Source organism: Rhamphochromis sp. 'chilingali' (genome assembly GCF_963969265.1).
Source record: "Rhamphochromis sp. 'chilingali' genome assembly, chromosome: 3".
In the NCBI taxonomy this organism is placed as follows: domain Eukaryota; kingdom Metazoa; phylum Chordata; class Actinopteri; order Cichliformes; family Cichlidae; genus Rhamphochromis; species Rhamphochromis sp. 'chilingali'.
In genome coordinates, this window is record NC_137931.1 from 44,216,282 (window position 1) to 44,242,994 (window position 26,713).

The window sequence follows — 26,713 nt, forward strand, 5'->3', positions numbered from 1 at the left end:
AGCAGTCGCCTCAAGGCGCTTTATATTGTACAGTAGATCGTACAATAATAGATGTTAGGAAGCAGAGACCTATGCAGCCTAATCCTTATCTCTCTTGACTGTTTTTTTCTCTATTTTTGTCTTTGATAATGTCACAGTGTAATTACTGGCTGCGTGAAATGGTACAGGCAGCCCATTCAGATTGCACAGGTGTTTCAGATCCCACAGGATGGCCCGTCAATATCTGCCATCACAAGAAGCTTTGCTGAGTCTTCTAGCAGAGCCTCAAGAGTGTGGAGGAGATATGAGGAGACAGGCTGTTACACTAGGAAAGCTGGGCAGGATAGTAGAAGGACATCAGCTAAGGAGTACAACCAATATCGACTCCTTTGTTAGAGAAGGAACATGAAGGGCAATGCCAGAGCCCTGCAAAGTTATTTCCAGCAGACTACACATGTCCATATTTCTGACCAAACTGTCAGAAATGGACTCCGCGGTATGACTTCCCATCCTTTACTGGGACCTGTATTACAGATGACAGCGAGTTCACACTGAGCATATGTGACAGGCATGAAATAGTCTTGTGAAACGATGGCATCTCAAGACTCCCTGTAGAGGACCTTGGGCCCTCATACCTCCCTCAGAGATTCTGCGTCTGACAGTTTAGCCAGAAACATGTACAAGTGTCCCACTGGCAAACTCCTGTGCTAGTAGTCAGAGAAAGCCTTGCAATGGCACGTATGGATGTGCTATACTGGAGAAGTTGGATTTCCTGTGCAATGTAAATGGGCTGCAAGTATCTCATGCTAAATCTAGAGAAAAGATCAGGAGGGATGAGGAGAGATTGTCTTCTCGTTTCTTTTCTTTTCTTTTTTGCAAGAAAACGTGATACAAATTATCAAGAAAACTTGAATAGAATAACCTTGAAGTTTAACTGACTTTGTGTTTATACTGTAAATATTAGAGCTTCCCTTGATTTTTTTAAATTTTATTTTATTTTTTAGCAATGTACAATTGCAATGTACTAAGTTTTTTCTCTCTCAAAACAAAAAACCTTAAGACAGCTTGATATGAGACACGCTGTCCAACTACAGTACGCAAGTGATATTATCAAAGCACACATTTATGCGTATTTGGCGACCCAGCCTGGCTCTGGAAGGCAGAGGAGCACAGCTCTAACTGCATCTGAGCTGTGAAGCTTGCAGCTGAAGCTGGGAACTGATGCTGCTTTTCAAAATAAAAGACAAGAACGATATGGTCCAAATTCGCCACACGTACCTGATACAGGTCAGTCTCCCCTATTCCTGCGTTATTGGCGTTGTTGTTGTTTTCATGGAGATGTGTGAAAAGTTGTTTATCCACAAGCATTACATACGAGAAGCCCAGGGGCGAGGCTTTTATTGTGAAAATGCATCCCGGAATCCCTACATTTATATTGTTGCCATATTGATAAAAGTATTTACACCTGGAAAGAGCGCAGCATCCCGTCCTCTTGCTGGAGAGTGTCTCAGGAAAGCAGTTTGGACTCAGCGGAGAGAAACCTACTGAGCGGACGACATGTACAGTGTCCGAGGGATTTTCCTCACTCTGTGTTTGGCTCCAGCTGTGAGTGTCTTTACTTTGACTGCATGTTTGTTGGGTTGTTTTTTTTTTTTTAAAGAAAAGTCATGATGAACTATTTTTATTAAGTAATAATCAGCTGAAAAGCTTATAAGTCGCCGAATTTCCAGAGATAATTCTATTATTAAATAAATGTGTCTGAAGCAAAGCAGCAAGAAAACAGTGTAATTACACGGCTGAAGCGCATCAGCTCCAGGTCATGTTTTTAAACATTTTCTCTGACTGTGCAGATTGCATGATTTGGACTGCATTACTTAAAAGAAAAGCACATCGGTAACAAATCAATCCGCCTTTTTGAGCTTCTGTGTCTGTTTCCAGACAATTGTTCTTCACAGAGGTTTAAAGTATTTATTTTTCTGACGTGAATGTACACACTGATATACTGCGTTTCAGCTGCACACTGAAGGAGTTGAAATATTGTCACAATGTTAATGTACTGCTGTTGCTTTAAGACTATAGATTACAGAGAGCATCACGGATTACAGTCAGGTACAGTTTTAGGTGCCTGATGCAAATATCATAGCAATTCATTGTATTTAGGCATGTAGACATGGTCAGGATGACCTGCTGAAGTTAAAGCCCAGCTTTAGAATGAGGAGCAAAGGTAATTTAAGTGTCTGAGGAAGCAGGGTTGTTGGTGCCTGATGGCTGGGTATGTCAGAAGCTGCTGATCTGCTGGTATTTTCTCACATATCAGTCTCTAGGGTTTACAGAAAATGGTCCAAAAATGAGAAAATATCCAGTGAGCAGCAGCTCCCTGGGTGAAAGATTCTTGTCAATACCAAAGGTCAGAGGAGAATGGTCAGTTGAAGAAGAGGAAACTGAGGCTACAATTCGACAGCCTCTTTAAAATTGGACAACGGAAGATTGGAAAAACATTGGCTGGTCTGATGATTCTCGATTTCTGCGGCAGCATTTGGCATAAACGACATGAGAGCATCCAGCCTTGTATCAAACACTTGGGGCCCCTACATAGCCTACCTGAGTATTGTTGCTGACCATGTCCATCCCGTTCTTGTTGCTTCCAGCAGGATAAAGCACTGTGTCACAAAGCTCAACTCAGAATGTTCTCCTGAACATGACAGTGAGTTCATTGCACTCAAATGGTCTCCACAGTCACCAGATCTCAATGCAGTAGAGAACCTTTGGGATATGGTGGAATGGGAGATTGTCATTGTAGATGTGCAGCTAACAAATCTGCAGCATATGTGCGATGCTATCATGACATCACACATTTTTGCCTCAACACAGAACTAGCAAGGTGTAACTTTTTTTTTTTTTTTTAAATGACATCAGAAACAGCAGTATGCGACATTACGTGATGGCAGAGCTTCAGTTCATCCTTTGTCATTTTTTTTTTTTTTTTTTTTTTTTTAATAAATAGGACAGGGGGAATGAATGAGAGAAAGAGGGGGAGAGAAAGAAAGAAAACCAAAGGGGAGAAGAGACGGTGAGAAGGGGGGGGAAGAGAGAGAAAAAAAAAAAAGAACTCCTGGGTCACCTGTATGGAGAAAAAAAAAAAAACAAACAAAAAAAAACAAACAGAGGAGACAGCAAACAACAAAGAGCAACATAATAATAGAGAAAACAAAGCACCATCACAATAAACTAGCTAGTCATAGATATCAATATTTACTAAATAATAAACGATATTGTGCAGCACGCAAGATAGACAGCGCACAGTGTGCTTTGAGGCAGCAGCCAAGAAAGCTTTAGTCCGCGTCTGTGAATACCCATGTGTACACCTGTGTGCATACCTGTGTGGATCAGCATGCTTGCATTCCAAAGGTTTCTCCATGTAATGATCTGCTAGGGAGTGTGGGGGGGGCCACAGCCCCGTCCTCCAGGGTGTGAAGCGGGTATGGAGGAGATCAAAACTCCAGACATCCAGAGGCCCCCAGAACACAAGAGACCATGGAAGACCAACAGAGGGGCAGCCGCGCCACTGTCCCAGAAAGAGCTGAGGAGAGTCCCAGATGAGGGCTCGCCCAGCAGCCGCGGAGCAGAAGTCAGGGGGAGTTGCAGTGACGCGCCCGTGAGCTCCGCCGGCCCCCAGCTGTGCCTGAGTGACCGAGCCCCAGGCCGAGAGGCCGGGGGCACCCCACCTCCAAAGGGGCCCGAGCGAGCCCCAGGCCCCAGGCCCCGACAAGCGGCCGCCAAGGAGTGAGCCGGTGTGTACCCGGACGCCCACCCCCAGACACAAAGAACCACCAACACACCGACACCTGAGGGAGTCCGCCACCGGCAGGGGAAGTGGTGGTGGGTGGAGATAGGCCTCCAAACCTTGGAGGGCCTGAGGTGTCCCCAGAGAGCAAGGTGTAACTACTGAAGTGGCCAGTGAGTTTATATGTGCTTATGTGCGATTATGGGTTTAATATGGATAAGATGGAGGATTTCTGTGTATCTCTGTATATGAGTGGATGTTGTACATGTATTTATGGGCGAGAAAGTCAAACCTTTTCTTTTTCCAAATGTGAATATTTGCCAGTTTTCTTAGTTTTCTCTGTCTTTGGTCTGCCACAAAATGCCACATTCTAGACTTGCTCAGCATTTCCAAACTACAGGGTGGGCCATTTATATGGATACACCGTAATAACATGGGAATGGTTGGTGATATTAAAGTCCTGTTTGTGGCACATTAGTATATGTGAGGGGCCAAACTCCTCAAGACGGGTGGTGACCATGGTGGCCATTTAGAAGTCGGCCATCTTGGATACAACTTTTGTTTTTTCAATAGGAAGAGGGCCATGTGACACATCAAACTTATTGGTAATGTCACAAGAAAAACAATGGTGTGCTTGGTTTCAATGTAACTTTATTCTTTCATGAGTTATTTACAAGTTTCTGACCACTTATAAAATGTGTTCAATGTGCTGCCCATTGTGTTGGATTGTCAATGCAACCCTCTTCTCCCACTCTTCACACACTGATAGCAACACCGCAGGAGAAATGCCAGCACAGGCATCCAGCATCCGTAGTTTCAGGTGCTGCACATCTCGTATCTTCACACCATAGACAATTGCCTTCTGGATCCATCCAATGTGGGTTAGTGTCAGACCAATAGCGGTGGTTTTGTTTGTTAACTTCACCATTCACATAAAAGTTTGCCTCATCACTGAACGAAATCTTCTGCGTGAACTGAGGGTCCTGTTCCAATTTTTGTTTTGCCCATTCTGCAAATTCTGTGCGCCGATCTGGGTCATCCTCGTTGAGATGGTGCAGAAGCTGGAGTTTGTAAGGGTGCCATTTGTGAGTAGCTAATATCCGCCGAAGGGATGTTCGACTAGTGCCACTCTCCAGTGACATGCGGCGAGTGCTACGCTGTGGGCTCTTGCTGAATGAAGCTAGGACAGCCACTGATGTTTCTTCATTAGTGACAGTTTTCTTGCGTCCACATTTTGGCAAATCCAACACTGAACCAGTTTCACGAAACTTAGCAAGCAGTTTGCTAACTGTAGCATGGGAGATGGGTGGTCTCGTAGGGTGTCTTGCATTGAAATCTGCTGCAATGACCCGGTTACTGCGTTCACCAGATATCAACACAATTTCGATCCGCTCCTCACGTGTTAACCTCTTCAACATGTCAATGGCTGTGAACAAAGAGAAACTTGTAAGTAACTCATGAAAGAATAAAGTTACGTTGAAACCAAGCACACCATTGTTTTTCTTGTGACATTACCAATAAGTTTGATGTGTCACATGGCCCTCTTCCTATTGAAAAAACAAAAGTTGTATCCAAGATGGCCGACTTCTAAATGGCCACCATGGTCACCACCCGTCTTGAGGAGTTTGCCCCCTCACATATACTAATGTGCCACAAACAGGACTTTAATATCACCAACCATTCCCATGTTATTACGGTGTATCCATATAAATGACCCACCCTGTAGTTTGAACAATATAGCTTTCTTTACATTCTGTATATTCTGCATAAAACAATTCAGTCTTAATTTGATTAAAGAAAAAAATAGATTGATGATGATAATGAAAATAACAGTGTACCATTGCACTGAACACTTGTCGTTTTTGGTGCTATAGTAAGTATAACAAACAGTCAGGTAGTAATTGATGGAAACATGTATATATTGTGTTGCTGGTGTATTTAAGGGACTAAGTACAGTATATTCAGAATCAGAATCAGAATCAGAATACTTTATTGATCCCTGGGGGAAATAATTTTTTGTTACAGTGCTCCATTATAAACCAACATTAAGACAAGACAGACAATACGCTAACTAAGAATAGTACAATATATACATATATATACATACATACATAAGTCACTCATAAATAAATATTTGGAAAAGAAACATGTGTAGTTGTAGCAGTAAACAGTGTGTTAAGTGGATGCGTTGTACAGGGAGATGGCCACAGGCAGGAATGATTTCCTGTGTCGTTCAGTGGTGCTTTTCGGTAATCTCAGTCTCTCACTGAATGAGCTCCTGTGACTGACCAGCATGTCATGGAGTGGGTGGGAGGTGTTATCCAACATTGTCTTTATCTTGGACAGCATCCGCCTCTCCGACACCACCTTGAGGGAGTCCAGCTCCATCCCCACAACATTGCTGGCCTTACGGATCAGTTTATTAAGTCTGTTGGCATCTGCGACCCTCAGTCTATTATATTATCAGATAATATATTATTATATATTATCTGATTTATCATAGTCACCACTAAAATTATCTAGTGAGATCAAAATAACTGAGTGACTTTTGTTTGCCAGTATTATTATAAATTATTTACTCTTTTAGTGCTCAATTTGTTTTGTCTGGTCAACTGTGAAGGAGCAATACAGGCAACAAACCATACACACATCTGCACACATTCATATGCCAACACTTCTTCTTTCCTAATCAACAGATTTTATGGGGATATTATTATAGGGCCACCTCGCTAATTTCCATAACGGACTAGAAATATGAAAAGCAGACAAACGGGTGGTGTGATGCTCAGTGTGGCAAAGAGAGAATGGGAACAGGGCAAACACTCATCCCCGTGTACCTCTTCATTCTCTTTCGCTACTCAGGACTGCTGAGAATCATAATGAACTACACACACACACATAGACGCACACAATCACGACAAACAAGACCAGTGCTACAGTACTGTATGGGAGGTCTGTATTCTGCTGAAAGCTCAGATATGATTGAAAATTTGCATTTTAATCAGGACGTGAGTGAAAAACAAATAGAAAGACAAAAGGGTGGAAAGGAACTCTAGTTTTGGCTGCATAGTTACATACACACATAAAAAATGTATGGCACCCCTTCTGAGGTAAACCATGTTCATTCTGCTATTAGATTGATTGCTTACGTGTAGATTTACATTCTATAAAAGAGAAGAGAAAATCTAGAACGGACTTTGTTTGATCCAATTATGCTAAACTACACCAGCTCTTTCGTTCATATCTATCTTACCTGCAAGAAAACAAAAAGGGAAAAAAAGTCAAACTGTTCCTTTCTGTTGACATAATCTGAACTTTAGAGGCTGACCTTGTTTGTTCTATCTTTCTGATTGAATGACGATGTTATGTTTTTGCACTGTGCCTGAGTACTGTGTAAAGCAGCATAAAAGTGCACCCCATTTGCTTTTGAAAATAGATGGCAGCATCTGCAAAGTGAGCCCATTCCTATGGCCCCTTTTTGGGTAGTTAGTGGATAATAGGCTTCACCTCTCAGGGAACATATTTTATGGCAGGCAGCATGCTAACCTGGCAACGCAAATGGACCACTGGCTTTGCATTTAGTTTCAAGGCTCATATTGTTCAGACTTACCTTGTGCAGCCACCCACCCATCTTTAAATCTCCCACTGTTTCTGTCTTTTAACTGCAGCATACTGTCTCCATCATGCTCTTGAAATGCATGAGCACGACATGCACCCTTGGTGCCTGTAACCATCCAGTCTTGACTTGCTGTATTCTTCACCCCCTGCATTCAAAACGGGTCTTACTTCCCCTAACCTGCACGCTACTCCTATAGAATAAATGTCCTCACAGCACCCTTTTGCATGAGAAACAGCTATTTAGTCATATTTATGATTTTTCAACAATGAATATAAATGCCCTAGAACTAATTTTACAATGAATTACCCCTGGTTTAGAAGGAAACAATTTAGCGCTATACAAACTGAAGCACAACACACTGCACAGTCTTTCTGTTTGCATTCATTATATCTGCAGAAGACAAGGGAAGCCTTTAAAAAAAAATCCCCTGCCAGCCTTTGAACGAGAAGAGTAGTAATTGTTGGGTAAAATTCACCATAACACCTCTCATTATATTATTAGCATTGCATTAGGAACAAAGAGGACTGGCAGGGATATGTATGCTCTGGTTGTTTCTAACATTTCCACGTATCATTGATGGAGGGGGGATAGTACTGAGTGCTTGCATGTTTGTTTCCACTTACTTAAAGAAAATGAAGAGGAAACAATTTTTGTGTCCAACAGTTGTCAGTGAGATTGTGTTAATTTCCAGCGAGTTTCCTGTATGTGTTTATTCTGTAGGTGGTTTTGGCATACATACTAAAGCGGTCTGTTATTTGTAAGACTATCATTATCTGTGTGTGTGTGTGTGTGTGTGTGTGTGAGAGAGAGATGATGAACTTGTTCACAGTGAGATGAAAATGGCTGAGATGAGTAATAGAAATGAACAGTTTCATTCCCCAAGTTTAGATATCTGTTTTTAAATAAATCATGAATTCTAAGGTACAGGTTTCTTCTTGTTTGGATAAACAACCTTCTGTTTGCCTTTGATAAGAATCTCAAAGGCAGACCTGATCATAAATATCTTATCTAACATGTAAAACTGACACTTATTTAGTGTTTGATAGTGAGGAGATTCATAACTGCACCATTTCACCATTTCTTTAAATGACAACTTTAGAATAACACGTATATATTAGATTTTTTTTTTTTTAAATCAGGTCTTTTGCTACTCATTCATCATTTTATTTTCCATTTCCAAACCAATTTTCATGTCTTTCAGCAGAATTGGTGCAACAACCCTGAAAGTCAACCAATATTTTTCAGTAAAATGAAACTGCGGTGTTTTTCCCCCCGATAATTTTACACTTCACTGAATTCAAATCAAAGCACAGGTTTATGATATTAAAAACACTGTATTTGTGCACGAGTATGCACATGTAATTTCATGAAATCACTCCTGGTGGCCTTTCAAATGAGGCTGTTTCACCTACAGAAAAACCCGTCTTTTTAAAGGCAAATGCTTGTGGCGCACAAACAGTTCATCCTATTGGATGGCACTCAGAAAGGTGGTGACTAATCAGGGTTCTCCACAGGAAGTCTTTGTCGTCCCACAGGAATTTAGCCTCTGAGGGTTTGTTTCATTAAGAGCTTGGTAGCATCTTGTCAGAAAGACACTTGTTTTCCCCTCAAGGATTTTTAAACTGAGATGGAAATGAGCTGAAACAAGGACAAAAGTCTTAGCAATATGTGTGTATCTGTAACAGATGTTTTGTGTTTTAGGGCTGTGTGACCTGCTGTCTTAATCTGTGGAGGTTAAATGGATTCAAAGTAAAGAAACAGCTCAAAGAGCTGCCCTGTAACTACTCGGCATTGGGTAGTTACAAATTGCAAGATAGGCTCAAAATGTTAAAATTAGAGGGGCGTTATGATATATTTGCCTCCGTTTTCTTGTTTTGTCCTTGTGCCATGTTTTAAACATACACACGTTTGTTTGATTATCTTTATGAGGGCATTCATTGACACAATACATTTCCTAGTGCCTTATCTTGAAGTTAACTATCACAAATAAGTGCTGCTCCCATCCTCTATCCTAACTCTAATATAAAACTAATTCTAGAATAAACTAAAAACAAGTCTTCATCTTCAACCAGTGCTTTAAAGCGGGTGTGAGAAAGTGAGGATAGGCCAAAATACCCTCACTCTGATGATTTAAGACTCAAACCAGCCCTCATAAAGATAGTTCTACTACTATAATCCGCACACACACACGAGTTGTATATCCATTAATTCAGAGAACATTATGTTTTGACTTTCTTTTATCCCCATAAGGAAAACACATCCTCATAAAGTTAAGATTAAGGTCAGCAAAACAAGAGCTGTACCTTGACCACACACGTGTAAGTCGTGTGACTTACCAGTGTTATTCCTGTGGACACGTACAGTGTCTGCAAGCGCCACACGGTCAGGTGGACTGACTCATTATCTCTTCCATCTGTGATATTTCTGCTTTAATGTTTTTCTTCTTTTATGGCAGATGCTCCAGATAATTTCCATTTCTAAATGGAAATAACCATATTGCTTTGGAATTAGTAGAGAGATTATTAAACTGAGGAATGTAGTAACTGACGTCAAGGAAGCTTTTACAGTAAGAGATTCTGTTGCCTTCATATGGTGAGGCACCATATTGAGCTATCTATGTACAGGTGGGTAGCAATAATATGAAGCACACTGTTGCAGTATCTTGTAACAGCTCAACAAGACCCCCTCTGCTGCTCTGACCTTTAGATTGAGACCACATAAGTTTGCTGGCAGGATAAAATAATGAGATATATAGATTTTTTGATTTAACCCATAGCTGTCACTGTAGCCCCCCCAAATCTACCTCAGTCACTGCCGACCATTTGCATTCCTGCAGAGAGAGAAATTGTTGTGCAGTATATTTAAAAAAATGTTCAGTTAAATTTATGTGTGCTTGTTTTGTAAGATAGATTACATAAAAAACATTAATGTTGACCCTAACTGGAGGGTCGGATGTTAGGCTATAAAATAATAGTGGATGTTTTTCACCCAGCATTGCCTATCTATGGTATGTTACCCATATCACAGAGAATGGTTTATTGTATATGTAGTGCGTTCTCAGTCCAAGGGGGTTGCATGTTGCATTTGTTCTTTGGAGTCTTTGCCCTGACTTACAGGTTTATGGCTCCCATTTTTCATTTTACAATGTGCAGGGTTACTGATATTAAAGAGTACTGCTATAAAGCAAAATGTAGCCAAAACTCTGATTGGTTAAACCTAACCAATCAGCATTTAGTGCCTAAACCATCCATCCATCCATTTACGTCCGATTATCCAGTTCAGGGTCACGGTCCATTCATCGATCTATTTTCCTAACTGCCAATTCAAGGTTCTGGGAAGCTGGAGCCTAAACCGGCTGTCATAGGGCGAGAGGCGGGATAACAGCAAAGTAAGGTGCAAAACGCAAAGCTCCAAAGCTCCAAGCAGCATGGGAACCACAATCCCCCGATGGATAAACAGTGACTTACCTCTCAAGCTGACCTTTGCAGGACTCAGCTGGACCCAGACAGCATCTGACAAAAGGATATTATTTGATGTGCTGGCATGAGAGTGCATTGACCTTTTAAAAACAAAACAAAAAAAAACAACCCAACAACAACAACAATGTATTTTTACAAAAATATATTTTAGTGCAACAGATTGCAGCAATACACACAAATTCATGCACTTTAAGTTTACAGTTTCATGCCACTCTGCTGCTTTCTTCCCTGCACTCTCTACCATCCAACACTTGCCTTACATCGACCCTTTACCCCCTTATTTGTTGGGCTCCCAAAAAACATCACAGTGAAAAATTAGGACACCGATAAAAAGAAGAATGTCTGAGTCGGAGCATGGATGGATAGTTGCTCATTTTCAAACGTCTTCTGTGTGATGTATTAAAAGATATTTTTGGTAAATGCCATCAATGGAAATAAGTATGTGTTTTGTTTTGTTTTGTTGTGTTTTAGCTAGAAAGTAAAATGAGTCACTGCTCTTTTAAAAGAAGGCGCAATTTTTTTTCACATACACGGAGTCTCTTTCATGTAATGAGACACTAACTTAGCACAGCTTATACCTCTCAGTGTACTAAACATCTCTCCCCTTGCCTTGTTTTGTACCTCTAGGTGTTCTCAAGTCTGCATCCTGAATGTGAATACATTTTTCAGCTGGAGAAAGAAGAGCGTCACTGCCTTCAGTACATTGCAGAACAGGAGAACAGAAGCACAGAAGGTGTGTTTTCCTTTTTGAAATCTAACCATCCTGTTCTCATCATTGCAACTGCTCATATGAATTCATGGGTGGTTGCAGTTGTGTTATGAAATATAGTAATGCTCACATTAAGTGCAGGGGTCTGAGCTGGAATAGAAGCTTCACAGAAAACCATCCATTATCGGGAAATATTCTTGTTGGCGTTCTAACTGCAGAATGAAAACAAACTAGGTGATATATCACTTTGATGCATCAGTAAATGAGACCAATAAGGATAGCAACATAAGGGTTTATGTATGTAATCTATCACAAGATAAGGCTTTTGCTTGGGGACCTACAGTACTTTTTTTGTCCTTATGAAATGTACAAGGAGGTGGGCGCTAGGCCGTTGAAGATTGCAGTTGGAAGCAAGCTCATGATTTACACCACTTGCTTTTACACTCTATCTATATATTTTTAACTGTGTATTTCAGATATAATTTATGGAATCTCACTGTCTTTCCTTCCGATTCAGCACTCTGATACTCACCTTTTCTAACCTTCTTTCTCCTCCTAAACCTTTGTCGAAAAGGTTGTTGGCCCTTCTGGGATGCGGTCACCTGCTGGCCTCATGCAGTTGTTGGGGAGACTGTGCACAGAGCTTGTCCTGCAGTCTTCTCCCTCTTCAGAAATAGCACAGGTGAGTGCCAGATCACATGCTGGAAACGGGCCATTATTAAGCTAAATTATTAATCCTCTGACGTCAAAGGGTGTTTTTTGTAATACTGATGTCTTCATAAAGTGCGTGTTTTTTTTCATTCGGTGATTAAATTGATCTTTTGGGCAGGCTATGAATTTGTGTTGTCACAGGAGACTGCAATCCAATTAAATTTTCACTAACAGATAAATAAGCAAGTTTGAAAGTGTGCACAGATAGTCAAACCCAAAATGAGCAAACAAGATGTACATACTCAACAGACTCTGACCACCACTAAGAGGCAGCAGCTCAGTGAAGCCATACTTAAGTACATTGATGCCCTGGGCAAAATTCAAGCACCATATTAACTTTATGTCAAGTCGGTGAGCAGGACTTTAACTTGCGAGCGAAATCTAACAACTGAAAAAGGTTAATACAATGACAGACATGAGGTTTAAAAGGATTGAAAACATCAGCATTTTCAGACATACAGTAGCAATATCTGAAATTTGATTTATTAGGGCCCGAGCACTCACAGTGTGAAAGCCCTGCTCTAACCCCAACAAGCAAACTCCTCCTACGGATTCAGTAGGATCAACCACGTATTTGGTCAGTCCCAGCTACAGACACTGCTGGTGCTAAACTGTGAAACCATTTTGTTTCCATTAAAGGAGGCGTCTGTGGCGCCAGTCATGGTGAATGAATTTGAACACATTTGATACGTCCCCCCCAGAAACTGACATTTTTTTAATAATAGTCATGTTTAACACTAGCAAATACTTAAGGAATTGATGTTGCTTTATTTTGAAAATGTAATCAATATATATGATATGATATAAACATATCAGTTTCGTTCTGTTCTTCACACTGTACAATAACATGTGAACTGTGATCATCATTAGCTGGAGGAGCCACTATGTCGTTAGTGCACTGGTTTTCTTTAAAGGGGATTAATAGCAAAAGATGGGGAATTTTTTTTACCTCTATTAAACTTATTTTCAGCTCACCAATTTCTTGAATGATTTTTAAATTTGACTGATTTCACCAGATTAGCTTGCTTTAACTAGGCTTCAACAGAATTACGCACGTATCAGGATATGGTCAAATGAAACTGCGATACAATAATGCAGATGTTTGTATTGCAGTTTTGGTGTTTTCAGAATTGTCATGCTCCTGATTACCACTGCACACAAGCTACAGTTGAGAATGTCAGTTTTGCAGATGAAGTCTAGATGATGAGTCAGGGGGGTCAGCACTAAAGTAAGAAATTTTATGACAATCCACGAGAACTTTTTCTGACATTTCAGTCTGCATCAAAATATCACACATAAATATGTAACCCTGATTATTACTAAAGTCAGTCTCAGCATTGCACAACTGACTCTTGAGCTCACATCTTTCGTCTTTAGGGTCAGTGAGCCAAAACTGTACAAGTGGAGGTTGGTCGAGGCCATTCCCACCATACCATGTTGCCTGCAATGTGGATGATGACATTCCCGAGGTGAGAGTTGCTGAAGCGAGGCAGCTAGGGATGTCAGACTGAGGAATGTGAGACTAGATTGGGAGCACAGAGGTCAGGCAGAAAATTAGAAACAGGAGGAGAAGCACCAGGAACAAAGAGGCAACCAACAGCAATAAAGAGGAAAGAAAACAGAAGGACAGAAATGCACCTGTGGAAATAAACAAAAAAAAGCTAGCAAAATTATTAACATATTCCATGTTTCAGGACACATTTGGGACTGTAGTTGAACCACTGTGCATGTTCCTACTTTTGCTTCTTTGGAGATTCAGGTACAGCTAACACATGATAATTGGCTGTATGAAAAATCATACAAATATAAACACTTTTGCAGAATGAGTGGATCTAATTTGACCCGTTGCATAATAGCTCACAAAGAGAGCATGAAGTCTTTTCTTTTGGAAAGATTCCATATTTGATGCTAAAAAGAGCATATTTTTGTATTATTATTATTATTGTTATTTTAAAAAGACGTCTTAAATGTTCCAAATAGCTGAAGTAGAACATTAGTAATTAAATGTGACAGTGTATTGTAATTAAGTAGCTTTTTCATAGTAGATTTAGCTATGTGCTTAGCCAACTCTCTTTCTGCCATTAGGCTAAGACACAAAATATGGAAAGCTTTCTTGCAGTTATTCCACAGTCATCTCCTCAGTGCAGTTTAGTCTCAATCTTGCCTGTAATTTAGACTCATTTTAAGACATTACATTCATTTTGATGTCTGACATCATTTTGAAAAGCTTTGATATTTGAGTGTAATTTCCTTTCATTCAAAATCTTCATTTTCATCCTGCTTCCAGATGGAGGAGTCTTACTTTGCCTCAGTGAAGCTCATATACACCATTGGCTACAGCATCTCTCTAGTGGTGTTGGCTGTTGCTGTGTTGATCCTGCTACTCTTCAGGTATAAACCGAAAATACTGATTTTTATTTAGCTTTTTGTCAGTAAAAAGCACATTTTGGGTGACATAAGCAATGGAAATAACAGCTCGAAATTCAGATGAACTGCTTTACAAAGGATGCAACTTTATTGTTCACAGAACAATAAAGTGGGATTGCTGATGGGTTCAAGGCACTCTCTTCAAGTCTGGGTTTATGAAAAACTTTTACCAGTGCCTGATACTCATCGACACTCACACAGCACATGGCAGTTTTGCAACTCTGCCACGTCTTTGTGTCCCCATTTGGAATTAGATCTGATGGAATGTGTAAGAGATAAGGGAGTTGGGAAATTTACACTCTTTGTAGGATTTAGATTACACAGCTGATAACACTGTGATGTCTGTACAGTGCATGTGGTGCCATAAAAGGCTCGTGTTGCATGAAAACTGGAAACAGATGAAATAACCTTCCTGGCTCTTTCCACATTTAAATAAGCCCACCGACCAACACCTATCTGTTTTGTAGGCCTGACACGTGCCTTAGTCTCCTCACCAAGTCTGTAACCAAATGCCAAGACAGCGTTTTGAAAACTTATGCACCAGCTCTGTGGGTTACAGTTTGTTTGTTCCTCTTTCCAGCTGATTGTTTATGAATCTAATCTGATTGCCAGTAAATTGCTTCACGAACAAGATCACTGGCATCAGTTACGTCTCTGTCTCTTTTTTATTTTTGTTCTCTGCCACTCACATTTTTCTTTGTTCACTGATCAAAACTATGAACTAAAACCACAGACTGCGCCAGTTTGCACAGTTGTAGAAATGTGATGTTTTTGCATTTGCTGTTCATGATACAGTACAATGCAAAATCTCGTATTGGTTATAAATGTATTCCTGCTCTTTTACAGGAAACTGCGTTGTGCCAGGAACTTTATTCACATCCAGCTCTTTCTTACGTTCATCCTGAAAGCTGTGGCGGTGTTTATAAAGGATGCTACTCTGTTCTCAAGCGACGACACCAACCACTGCACCCTTTCCACAGTAAGATAATGATGCTCGGGACAAGTGCTTCTTGTTTGTATTAAGAAATTCCTCTGGGTGCATTTCCCTGATCTCATGTATTTATGCATAATCACATATTGCTTATGCACGCCTTACCACACTAATTCCTCCTTACACTTTGCTCTCTGTCCTTTCCCCTCTTCTTGTTCTTTCTGGTCAGTTTGCCTGTAAAGCCTCTGTGGTCTTCTGTCACTACTGTGTAATGGCAAACTTTTTTTGGCTCCTGGTGGAGGCACTTTACCTCAGTTCCCTGCTGCTCTCCTCTTTCTATCATAGCCGCCGATGCCTGTGGGGCTTCAGCTTGCTGGGATGGGGTGAGGACCTTGACATACAATTTCCCCAACATTTGCTATGTTGAGCCGCCTACCAAATTAAAGAACATGGCCCTACTTTGCAATATCTCAGATTTAACAATAGTGAGAAGACATGTATGATAACATTAGAATTTTCCAAAAATTACAGTTTTATAACTCATCTTTTTTTAGAGATACTGTAAAACACTTTAGAGAAAGAATCAGGTTAAAAAAAGTTTTACAATACTGTGAAAAGTCTTGAGCAATAAGTCTTCAAAAGGCTTGAAGATACCAAATATTACCTTTCGAGCTTGTTAGAACTCAGATTTGGCCTGAATTACCTTTTGTTCCATTTGTGTTTGCATGTTTCAGTAAATTACTCCACCTGTTTGTACTGTTGTATGTGTGTTTTTAAACGAAGAAAATACATGAATACAAACAGGAATCTGAAAAAAATCCCTGTTTTTTGTTGCTCTTTTTGGATTGAACAAATACTGGCAGTGGGGATTTTCAATTTTTAACTCCATCAAACTTGCAGGTAGTTTGGAGCATTTATTTCATTTTGGAAAACTTCTGCCTCGTGCTGTCATTTTTTCCCAGTTAATATTCAAGTGTCTGTAAATAAAGCATAGCAAATACCAAAATAACATTTTTACCTTTTACTTTCCCATTGGGATTTTATTTGGATCACACCTAAAGTGCTGATTAGCAAAGTTTCACAGCAGCCTTCAAGGTCAAAAAGAACCAGAAACGGTAACATCAGCCAACATGTGCATATTATTATAACAGCTAAAAAGTTTCCTGGTTCAGTGGCATGTGCAGCATTGATCTTCGGGTGGCTGTAGCTCAGGTGGCAGAGCAGGTCAGCCACTAATCAGAAGGTTGGTGGTTCGATCCCAGGCTGCCTCCTCGCTGCATGCCAAATATCCTTGGGCAAGATACTAACCCCGTGTTTGCCTACTGGTGGTGGTCAGAGGGCCCGGTGGCGCCAGTGTCCGGCAGCCTCGCCTCTGTCAGTGCGCCCCAGGGCAGCTGTGGCTACAATGTAGCTTGCCATCGCGTGAATGTGTGTGTGAATGGGTGAATGACTGAATGTAGTGTAAAGCGCTTTGGGGTCCTTAGGGACTAGAAAAGCGCTATACAAATGCAGGCCATTTACCATTTATCTATATTAACCTCCTAATACCTGGCGTCCACATATGTGGACATCACATTTTGGGTTATTTAGACCAAAATACTCAATTTTGCTCTACAAGGGCCTGATATCCACTTACGAGGACATTGTACTGCTACTGCTCTATCGAAATTTTAAATGAATATCCTCATAAGTGTCTCTCATTTTTCTTAGAAACAAAAATTAGGTAAAAAAAAAAATCCTGGTAATTCTTTGGGACCTGATGAATGTAAATACAATCAGCCCAAATATCAAAGAGAAATTAAAAATGCATGCTGTTCGGGTCTTAGGAGGTTAACGTTTATATTGATAATTTATTAGATCTGCTATAGATTGAATGTACCTGCCTCTCACACTATGAGATCTTGGATAGAATTATGTGGGTTCATTGTACTTACTGTAAGATGTACACTGTAGTGCACACAACCTTTAAAATAATTCATTTACATTTTATTCCTTCTGCATGGTGCAGATATTAGGAAAATTGATACTCGTCCAATCAGTTCACACACTGGTAGCTTCCTAACTCTGATTCAGCCATTTTCGTGTGTAATGATTGCATCTCACTGACACTAGTTTTGATTTCTGTAACAGGTGTGCCGGTGCTCTTCATAGTCCTGTGGATTGGATCCAGGGTGTATTTTGAGGACACAGAGTTTGTATAAACTTGAATTACAGCTTCTATAGCCACAATCATTATTATTTCTCATAAGCAGCAATAGGTGAAATGCTAAATTGTGCTAAATTAATGAAAATGATGCATATAAACGCATTAGAGGGGAATGTGAACGTGAGTCTACTGTACATAATATTGTAAGTGCATTTACATGGATAATTTGCACTCACTTTGTACTCAGCAGTAATTGTTGGGTGTTATTTTTAGGACGTCGATTAAATTTACTGCATGCAATGCTTGAAGAAATCTTCTAAAGTGCACATTTCTTGCACAGATGTTGGGACATCAATGAGGACTCACCCTATTGGTGGATCATCAAGGGGCCGATTGTTGTCTCTATAGCGGTAAATGCCACACCAGCCTAAGTTAATTATACGCTTGGCTGCTCATATTGTTGCCATGACATTCAATAATCATGTTGCTGAAAGCAGCATTTGATGTAATACTTGTTACAGTTTTTAAAATTTTTATTATTAGTATTAGTATTGATTTTTGCATTCTTGCTTTTTCTTTCAACAGGTCAATTTTATGCTCTTCATGAATATCATCAGAATTCTAATACAAAAGCTCAATCCACGTCTGATCCAGTTCAATAACTCCTCTCAGTACAGGTAATCCTTTAGGTGCAGACACAGTTGTAGACAATGGGAACTCGGCCGTGATACAGAATCTCATATTTTAGTCATTATTGCATTTTGAACACAGAAACGATCAAATTCATCTCGTTTCTGATACAAGACGTGTTTATCTTCAATTGGCAAACGTTTTCAGACATTTTGAAATACTTTTCTTCACTCACTGGTACTTTTTTACTCTGATAGTTACCGTTTGATGCTGAGAACATTGCAAGTTGTGCCAAAAATTAAAAACTATTGTAGGCCATGAATAATTCAGTAATTCAGTCTGGCCACGTCTGCAGTTCCGCTTACCAAGAGGCTCATTAGAATTTCTAATTGAAATAGATTCACTAATTAACTGAAAATGTTCAGGCACATCACGTAAATCCGGATCTCATAAAAGAAATACCATAGGTACAGTAAGTTAAATGATGCTTGACTTAATTGCACCAGTTAAGTTCACATGTTCCCTGACACATAAAGACATTATCTCTGCAGCTACATTTTAATAGCCCTATTTGAAATCATGCCCCCGCTGCTTACCTTTCCTCTTGTAAAGAGAGGCTGCATACAGAATGACACACACAAAGACAAAGATCATCTTGATTGGCATCTGATCATTACTGTGTCTGCATGCATGATGATATCAGGTGCAGCATTCAAATGAGGTACGTATAAGCAGACTCTTTTTCCTTTGCTTTTGTGCAACAGGCGCCTGACTAAATCCACCCTCCTCCTCATCCCTTTGTTTGGAACTCACTACATGTTCTTCAATTTTCTGCCCGACTACTTCAATATTAACCTGCGCCTTTGTATCGAGCTCTGTATGGGGTCCTTCCAGGTACACACATGGATTGCATCAACACTAATGGCACATACTGTACATGCTGTACCATAGTCTCTTCAGCATCCTGTGATAATCCTTCATGTTAACTTGGCTTCCACTGTTTGAGCATTATGGGTGTGAGACAGCATCTCGACGACATTAGATCTTTGTGTTGCAGGCCTAGAATTGAAAGTCAGTTTGGTTATTAGATCTGCTTCACTTTCTGTCCTTTTAGGCAGCATGTTCCATTTATTAATGAAAGTGTCACTTATTATTATCATAAATATTAATGATTAAACCCATCTCTTTCACAGGGGCTTCTTGTGGCCATTCTGTATTGCTTTCTAAATCAAGAGGTCAGTACACAAACCACACTACTCTAAAGTGTTCAGAAAATTGCACACACAATTTACACACACTGTGGTGCATAATTAGCCTTCACGTGAGACTCATACACATCAGCCACAATGCGCAAAACTGTCCCATGGTGTCTCAGAAGCATAGTATTATTGTTATTCTAGAAGCATGGGTCACACTTAGCGCAACCTCAAAGAGGCTCAGTTATATTGAGATGAGGAATGTTTGGAGGCCAAGTCAGCACCTTGAACTCTCTCGTGTTCCTGAAACGATTCCTGAACAGCTTTTTGCACTGCGACGGAGCATTTTCACTGGCTGAAAGAGCCCAATGCCATCAGGGAATAGTGCTGCCGTGGAGAAGTGTGACAGATGGTCTGCCACAATATTTAGGTATGTCATGCATGACAAAGGAACATGGGGAGTTTCCCAGAGGAACATTGCTTGTCTGTTTCTCACAATGTATCTGGCAGGCCATGGCTCATATAGTCAGCAAGCTGTTATGCGCTATGTATCCACTAGACCCCTATCATACCCATCATTAAGATTTTGAGCAGTTTGTGCTAAAGTAGCTGCTGTGTGGCAAGGCTTTGCTCCCCAGGCGCTTCAGTGAGCATTTTAATATTGTGGCTAATCTGTATTCCAGCAGGAGGTAACTGGTTTAGAGTTGTCAGTGCTAAAAATGCAAAAAATATTTTCCACTTCTCTTCCCAGCATTGCATAAGGAAAGGACCCAGCATGCTTATGTAACTGGCAAGATTAATGTAAGGCCAGCCTCCAAAAAACTGGGGGCAGAAGCAGACAGTGTACACTATATGACTCACATGCTTTAGAGACACGAGAAACACGTTAGAGTCACCGAATGGTCATGAGAATTATTTCATTTAATGTACTATTTGTATGATTACCTATGTAACCTATTTAATTGTTTCACTGATACACAGAATGAATGCATTGATTCTCAGCAAGAAATATATAAATATATACATATATAAAACACTGTGTTTAGCTTTCATCTGTCAACAGTGAGGTGATTCTTGTTTCACTTTTAAAGTATAAAAGAAATAGTCTGACATTTTGCTAAATATAGATGTTTGTCTTCTACAACTTTTTTCTTCATTGGTTACTAAGAAAATTGATACAAGTTGCACCTCTGTTATATAAAACTACTGCAACCCTATCTTATCCTTGCACTAATTTAAAAACGTAATTTAATATTCTAGTTCATTTAACTTTGTTTAGTTCTGCAAAAATGTAAGTGTAGAAGCGAAAAATCCAGAATTATTTTTAATCCAAGCAGTTTGGTTACCTGCCTCTCCTTGCCAGCAGTAGGTTGGCATATAATGCTCCATAATGATGCAAACTGCAATCAGACTTGTGTTTTTTTTTTGGTCTTTTTTGTTAATCATTAAACACATTGGATAAAAAAAATGCTGTAGGCAGGGTTTGCCAAGCTAGCTGGTACCTAGTCACTGTGGCTCAGCGATTGCTGGTTGTAGACATACAGGGAGTGCAGAATTATTAGGCAAATGAGTATTTTGTCCACATCATCCTCTTCATGCATGTTGTCTTACTCCAAGCTGTATAGGCTCGAAAGCCTACTACCAATTAAGCATATTAGGTGATGTGCATCTCTGTAATGAGAAGGGGTGTGGTCTAATGACATCAACACCCTATATCAGGTGTGCATAATTATTAGGCAACTTCCTTTCCTTTGGCAAAATGGGTCAAAAGAAGGACTTGACAGGCTCAGAAAAGTCAAAAATAATGAGATATCTTGCAGAGGGATGCAGCAGTCTCAAAATTGCAAAGCTTCTGAAGCGTGATCATCGAACAATCAAGCGTTTCATTCAAAATAGTCAACAGGGTCGCAAGAAGCGTGTGGAAAAACCAAGGCGCAAAATAACTGCCCATGAACTGAGAAAAGTCAAGCGTACAGCTGCCAAGATGCCACTTGCCACCAGTTTGGCCATATTTCAGAGCTGCAACATCACTGGAGTGCCCAAAAGCACAAGGTGTGCAATACTCAGAGACATGGCTAAGGTAAGAAAGGCTGAAAGACGACCACCACTGAACAAGACACACAAGCTGAAACGTCAAGACTGGGCCAAGAAATATCTCAAGACTGATTTTTCTAAGGTTTTATGGACTGATGAAATGAGAGTGAGTCTTGATGGGCCAGATGGATGGGCCCGTGGCTGGATTGGTAAAGGGCAGAGAGCTCCAGTCCGACTCAGACGCCAGCAAGGTGGAGGTGGAGTACTGGTTTGGGCTGGTATCATCAAAGGTGAGCTTGTGGGGCCTTTTCGGGTTGAGGATGGAGTCAAGCTCAACTCCCAGTCCTACTGCCAGTTTCTGGAAGACACCTTCTTCAAGCAGTGGTACAGGAAGAAGTCTGCATCCTTCAAGAAAAACATGATTTTCATGCAGGACAATACTCCATCACACGCGTCCAAGTACTCCACAGCGTGGCTGGCAAGAAAGGGTATAAAAGAAGAAAAACTAATGACATGGCCACCTTGTTCACCTGATCTGAACCCCATTGAGAACCTGTGGTCCATCATCAAATGTGAGATTTACAAGGAGGGAAAACAGTACACCTCTCTGAACAGTGTCTGGGAGGCTGTGGTTGCTGCTGCACGCAATGTTGATGGTGAACAGATCAAAACACTGACAGGATCCATGGATGGCAGGCTTTTGAGTGTCCTTGCAAAGAAAGGTGGCTATATTGGTGGCTGATTTGTTTTTGTTTTGTTTTTGAATGTCAGAAATGTATATTTGTGAATGTGGAGATGTTATATTGGTTTCACTGGTAAAAATAAATAATTGAAATGGGTATATATTTGTTTTTTGTTAAGTTGCCTAATAATTATGCACAGTAATAGTCACCTGCACACACAGATATCCCCCTAAAATAGCTAAAACTAAAAACAAACTAAAAACTACTTCCAAAAACATTCAGCTTTGATATTAATGAGTTTTCTGGGTTCATTGAGAACATGGTTGTTGTTCAATAATAACATTATTCCTCAAAAATACAACTTGCCTAATAATTCTGCGCTCCCTGTATATTTAACCAGAATAAACAGATATCTTTATATGAATATGCAGAACCTGTAGGCACTGAACATGATTTCCATTTGTAGTGCACATGCCATCAAAGCTTGCAGGTAAAAGGCTTGATGGAGACTAAATGAGGGATTGCTTTTGCCAAAATGCACTCAAGCCATCGGCATTGTCTGATGTCAGTTAAGCTTTTGTCTTGGCTCGGATATTCATGAGCACTGCCAACCACAAAAATGGTTGTTGTAATAAGAGGCTAAGTCAAAATACCAGATTATGGGTTCCCAGTTTGCCATATAGTGCTTAACAAATTTATTATACCATCCATCCATCCATTCGCTTCCGCTTATCCTTTTCAGGGTCGCGGGGGGCGCTGGAGCCTATCCCAGCTGTCATAGGGCGAGAGGCAGGGTACACCCTGGACAGGTCGCCAGTCTGTCGCAGGGCTAACACACAGAACCAACTGTCATAAAAAATAAAGGAAAATATTTTATAAATATGTGAAAAACTTACCTGCGCTTACCTGCTGCTCCTTGGCAGGTAGCTCCATGCCCTCCTGGGTTTTAATTGCACCTTAGAACACATATGCATCAACACTACAATGAGCGGGTGGAGGGAGGTTTGGAGTCTTCTCCCACCCCCATTCTCTGCGGCCTGCTGGAGCGGGAGGGCTAGTAGGAGGAGTTGGCCGTCCGACTGCGGTCTGGGGTGTGGGGCCTCCCTGCTGCTGCGGAGTCGGGGTGGTCTGCCTCTCCCCACCGCAGGGAAAAGGGTAACACCACCTGGGTCTGGGTGCAATTCCCCCCTCCAGGGGCAAGGGTACCTAGACCCGGTTTGTAGAGTACGCTTGGGGAGTGTGATTGTGTGTACAGCGTCTCTTTATGTCTGTCTCCACGTTGGTTGAGTGTGGAGTGAGTGCATATGAGAGCATGAGGGTGGGAATGGATGTTTGTGTCTGTGTGTGCCTGTATGTCTGTGTCTATATGTCAGGTTGGGTATCAGACGCCACCTCTCTGGGGACACCTCAGGCCCTCCAAGGTTTGGAGGCCTATCTCCACCCACCACCACTTCCCCTGCCGGTGGCGGACTCCCTCAGGTGTCGGTGTGTTGGTGGTTCTTTGTGTCTGGGGGTGGGCGTCCGGGTACACACCGGCTCACTCCTTGGCGGCCGCTTGTCGGGGCCTGGGGCCTGGGGCTCGCTCGGGCCCCTTTGGAGGTGGGGTGCCCCCGGCCTCTCGGCCTGGGGCTCGGTCACTCAGGCACAGCTGGGGGCCGGCGGAGCTCACGGGCGCGTCACTGCAACTCCCCCTGACTTCTGCTCCGCGGCTGCTGGGCGAGCCCTCATCTGGGACTCTCCTCAGCTCTTTCTGGGACAGTGGCGCGGCTGCCCCTCTGTTGGTCTTCCATGGTCTCTTGTGTTCTGGGGGCCTCTGGATGTCTGGAGTTTTGATCTCCTCCATACCTGCTTCACACCCTGGAGGACGGGGCTGTGGCCCCCCCCACACTCCCTAGCAGATCATTACATGGAGAAACCTTTGGAATGCAAGCATGCTGATCCACACAGGTATGCACACATGGGTATTCACAGACGCGGACTAAAGCTTTCTTGGCTGCTGCCTCAAAGCACACTGTGCGCTGTCTATCTTGCGTGCTGCACAATATCGTTTATTATTTAGTAAATATTGATATCTATGACTAGCTAGTTTATTGTGATGGTGCTTTGTTTTCTCTATTATTATGTTGCTCTTTGTTGTTTGCTGTCTCCTCTGTTTGTTTTTTTTGTTTGTTTTTTTTTTTCTCTCCATACAGGTGACCCAGGAGTTCTTTTTTTTTTTTCTCTCTCTCTTCCCCCCCTTCTCACCGTCTCTTCTCCCCTTTGGTTTTCTTTCTTTCTCTCCCCCTCTTTCTCTCATTCATTCCCCCTGTCCTATTTATTAAAAAAAAAAAAAAAAAAAAAAAAAAAAATGACAAAGGATGAACTGAAGCTCTGCCATCACGTAATGTCGCATACTGCTGTTTCTGATGTCATTTAAAAAAAGGAAAAAAAAAAAAAAAAAAAATATGTGAAAAACTTGCGTAAAACAAGACATTATGTTGTGTATAACAAATTGAATGCACATTTTTATACCCAAATATGGACTTCTATGAGAGACCGAGCACAGCAGTCAAACACTAAAACTTATTTTCCCAATCAGGAATGCAAGTAATTAACTTTAATTTGGCATGTCAATAAAAAAGAGTGTGCTTTACTTTTTTTCAACTATTTTTTTGTTGTTGTTGTTGTAAAGCTGTAAATTTGAAAATTCACGGTTAACTAAAATGAAACTACAATGAAAACCATTAAGAATTTCAAAGAGCTTACAGATACTTGTGATTAACCTTTACAGAAACATAAAAGATGATTTTGGTTATGACCATTACTATTAGTTTAGGGCGGCTTTGGCATAAACCTTACATTGAGTGGTGGTCTAAGCACTGCACATGTATCAAAAGGCTTTGAAAACAAATAAATGAATTTCCCAAAATGTTAAGCTATTGCTCTTACCATAATGATACAATCTAAACACTGATTTAAACAGATATTTATGCCTGTGTGTTTGCTTGATAGGTCCAGAAAGAGGTCCACATGCAGTGGTTGAGGTGGCAGGAAAGGAGTTATGGGGTAGTGTCTCCCGCTCCGAAAGGCAGTCAGATGGACACGCCTTTCTAGAAGCCCGAGATGCTTTTTGCTCCTTCCTGCAGAACCTTTGCTGAGTATTTGCAGAGAATTGCTTCTGTGCACATCATAATTTCTAACGAGCTGTACGTAGCACACACAATAAAAAGAGGTTGTCGAACATGCATCAGTGAAGCCGGGGCCTGGAAGTCATTTCAAGCTGATTCACTGACTGTTCTCCTTCAGTCAGATTGAATGAACTGGGGTGAACTATCAAAAGGAGAATAATTCTGAAATCCCTTGACATTTTACACATCCTACAAGCGAGCCTGTCAGTTTCCATCTGCATTTCCCAAAGGGCACTATGACAACTGAATTAGAATTTGAAACATCCCTGGAGGCATCAAAGGTCAAATTAAAGAATAATAATTTTGCATAGCCCATCAATTACGTAACCATCAGTTAGCAAGTCATTAGGTGTTGTTGTTGTTTTTATTAACCAGGAAACTACATATTATGATTAGCATTTGCATTTTAGATGCTTAAATAAGACCAAGTATATTGAAATCTGATAGCCTGCAGGACACTACATATGAAGCTGTAGCCTACTGCCAGCTGACGCACACATGACTCACCTCTTTAATCACTCAAATGACAATTAAAATGTCTTATTCTTAATGGCTTTCTTATTGTTCATTGGTATTTAAATATTATTCGGCACATGGGGGAGAGGTATTGTACAAGTTATGATTATTTCTTTGGTTTTTTGCCTCTTTCTTTTATGTATTCACTCGGCCTGTTTTTATTTAAGAATGAAAACCTGCACACTCAACCTTAAATGGCACGTCGTTGAAATGCACTACTCTGCAGACTTTGAAGGTTAAAGTTAATGCAGCATGTTGTGTTCTGCCAAGTTGTTCAGTCAGCCAAAGTGAACAAATGATCTGGATCTCCACTGCCATCTACTATCAGCACAAAAATGTGAAAAAAGCCTTTTTTTAATATAATGTTTAACTTTACATGCTAATGTATTGTCGAGTGCTTTCACCTACATGCTAAAAGAATAATATTAATACTGCACAAATAAATATGCTTTTTGCATCTTGTTTAGTGAAAAAAAAAATCAAATGTAAGATGAAAACATAATAATTACCGCTACTTTTCATGCCTGCAATGTGTACATTTTATTTTATGTAAATTAGCTCTTATCCTTGACGTGAATGTATAAACTGTGAGACTGTTCCTTTATCACCACCTCTTACTTACTGTTTCAACTGAGCCTCTTTCTGTGATCTTTTAAAACCTTGTACCATGTCTGACTTCTGTAGGTTACAGCATAAACACTT

At 40.7% G+C, this 26,713-nt stretch overlaps 1 protein-coding gene across 4 annotated transcripts; it reads left to right on the forward strand.

The window, feature by feature from the left end:
* Nucleotides 1–1,454: 1,454 nt before the first annotated feature.
* On the forward strand, nucleotides 1,455–26,701 carry ghrhrl (growth hormone releasing hormone receptor, like). Of its 4 annotated transcripts, XM_080877319.1 has the most exons (13): nucleotides 1,455–1,584; nucleotides 11,489–11,594; nucleotides 12,145–12,252; nucleotides 13,659–13,750; nucleotides 14,569–14,672; nucleotides 15,555–15,687; nucleotides 15,869–16,022; nucleotides 17,770–17,830; nucleotides 18,126–18,195; nucleotides 18,371–18,462; nucleotides 19,180–19,309; nucleotides 19,609–19,650; nucleotides 25,320–26,701. In XM_080877319.1, the coding sequence occupies exons 1-13, from the start codon at nucleotides 1,537–1,539 to the stop codon at nucleotides 25,419–25,421; spliced, it is 1,242 nt and encodes a 413-aa protein (XP_080733445.1). In that variant the 5' UTR covers nucleotides 1,455–1,536; the 3' UTR covers nucleotides 25,422–26,701. The 4 variants fall into 4 exon arrangements, with proteins under 4 accessions (XP_080733445.1, XP_080733447.1, XP_080733448.1 ...); XM_080877321.1 differs by lacking the exon at nucleotides 19,180–19,309; XM_080877322.1 differs by lacking the exons at nucleotides 13,659–13,750; nucleotides 15,869–16,022.
* Nucleotides 26,702–26,713: the final 12 nt, after the last annotated feature.

Bases quoted from the DNA above. Each gene is read 5' to 3' on its own strand.
- ghrhrl (XM_080877319.1), top strand. From the start codon at position 1,537: ATGTACAGTGTCCGAGGGATTTTCCTCACTCTGTGTTTGGCTCCAGCT. The intron at 11,595-12,144 runs GTGTGTTTTCCT...TTTGTCGAAAAG, and splicing joins GGAGAACAGAAGCACAGAAG to GTTGTTGGCCCTTCTGGGAT. The intron at 18,196-18,370 runs GTAAATGCCACA...TTCTTTCAACAG, and splicing joins CGATTGTTGTCTCTATAGCG to GTCAATTTTATGCTCTTCAT.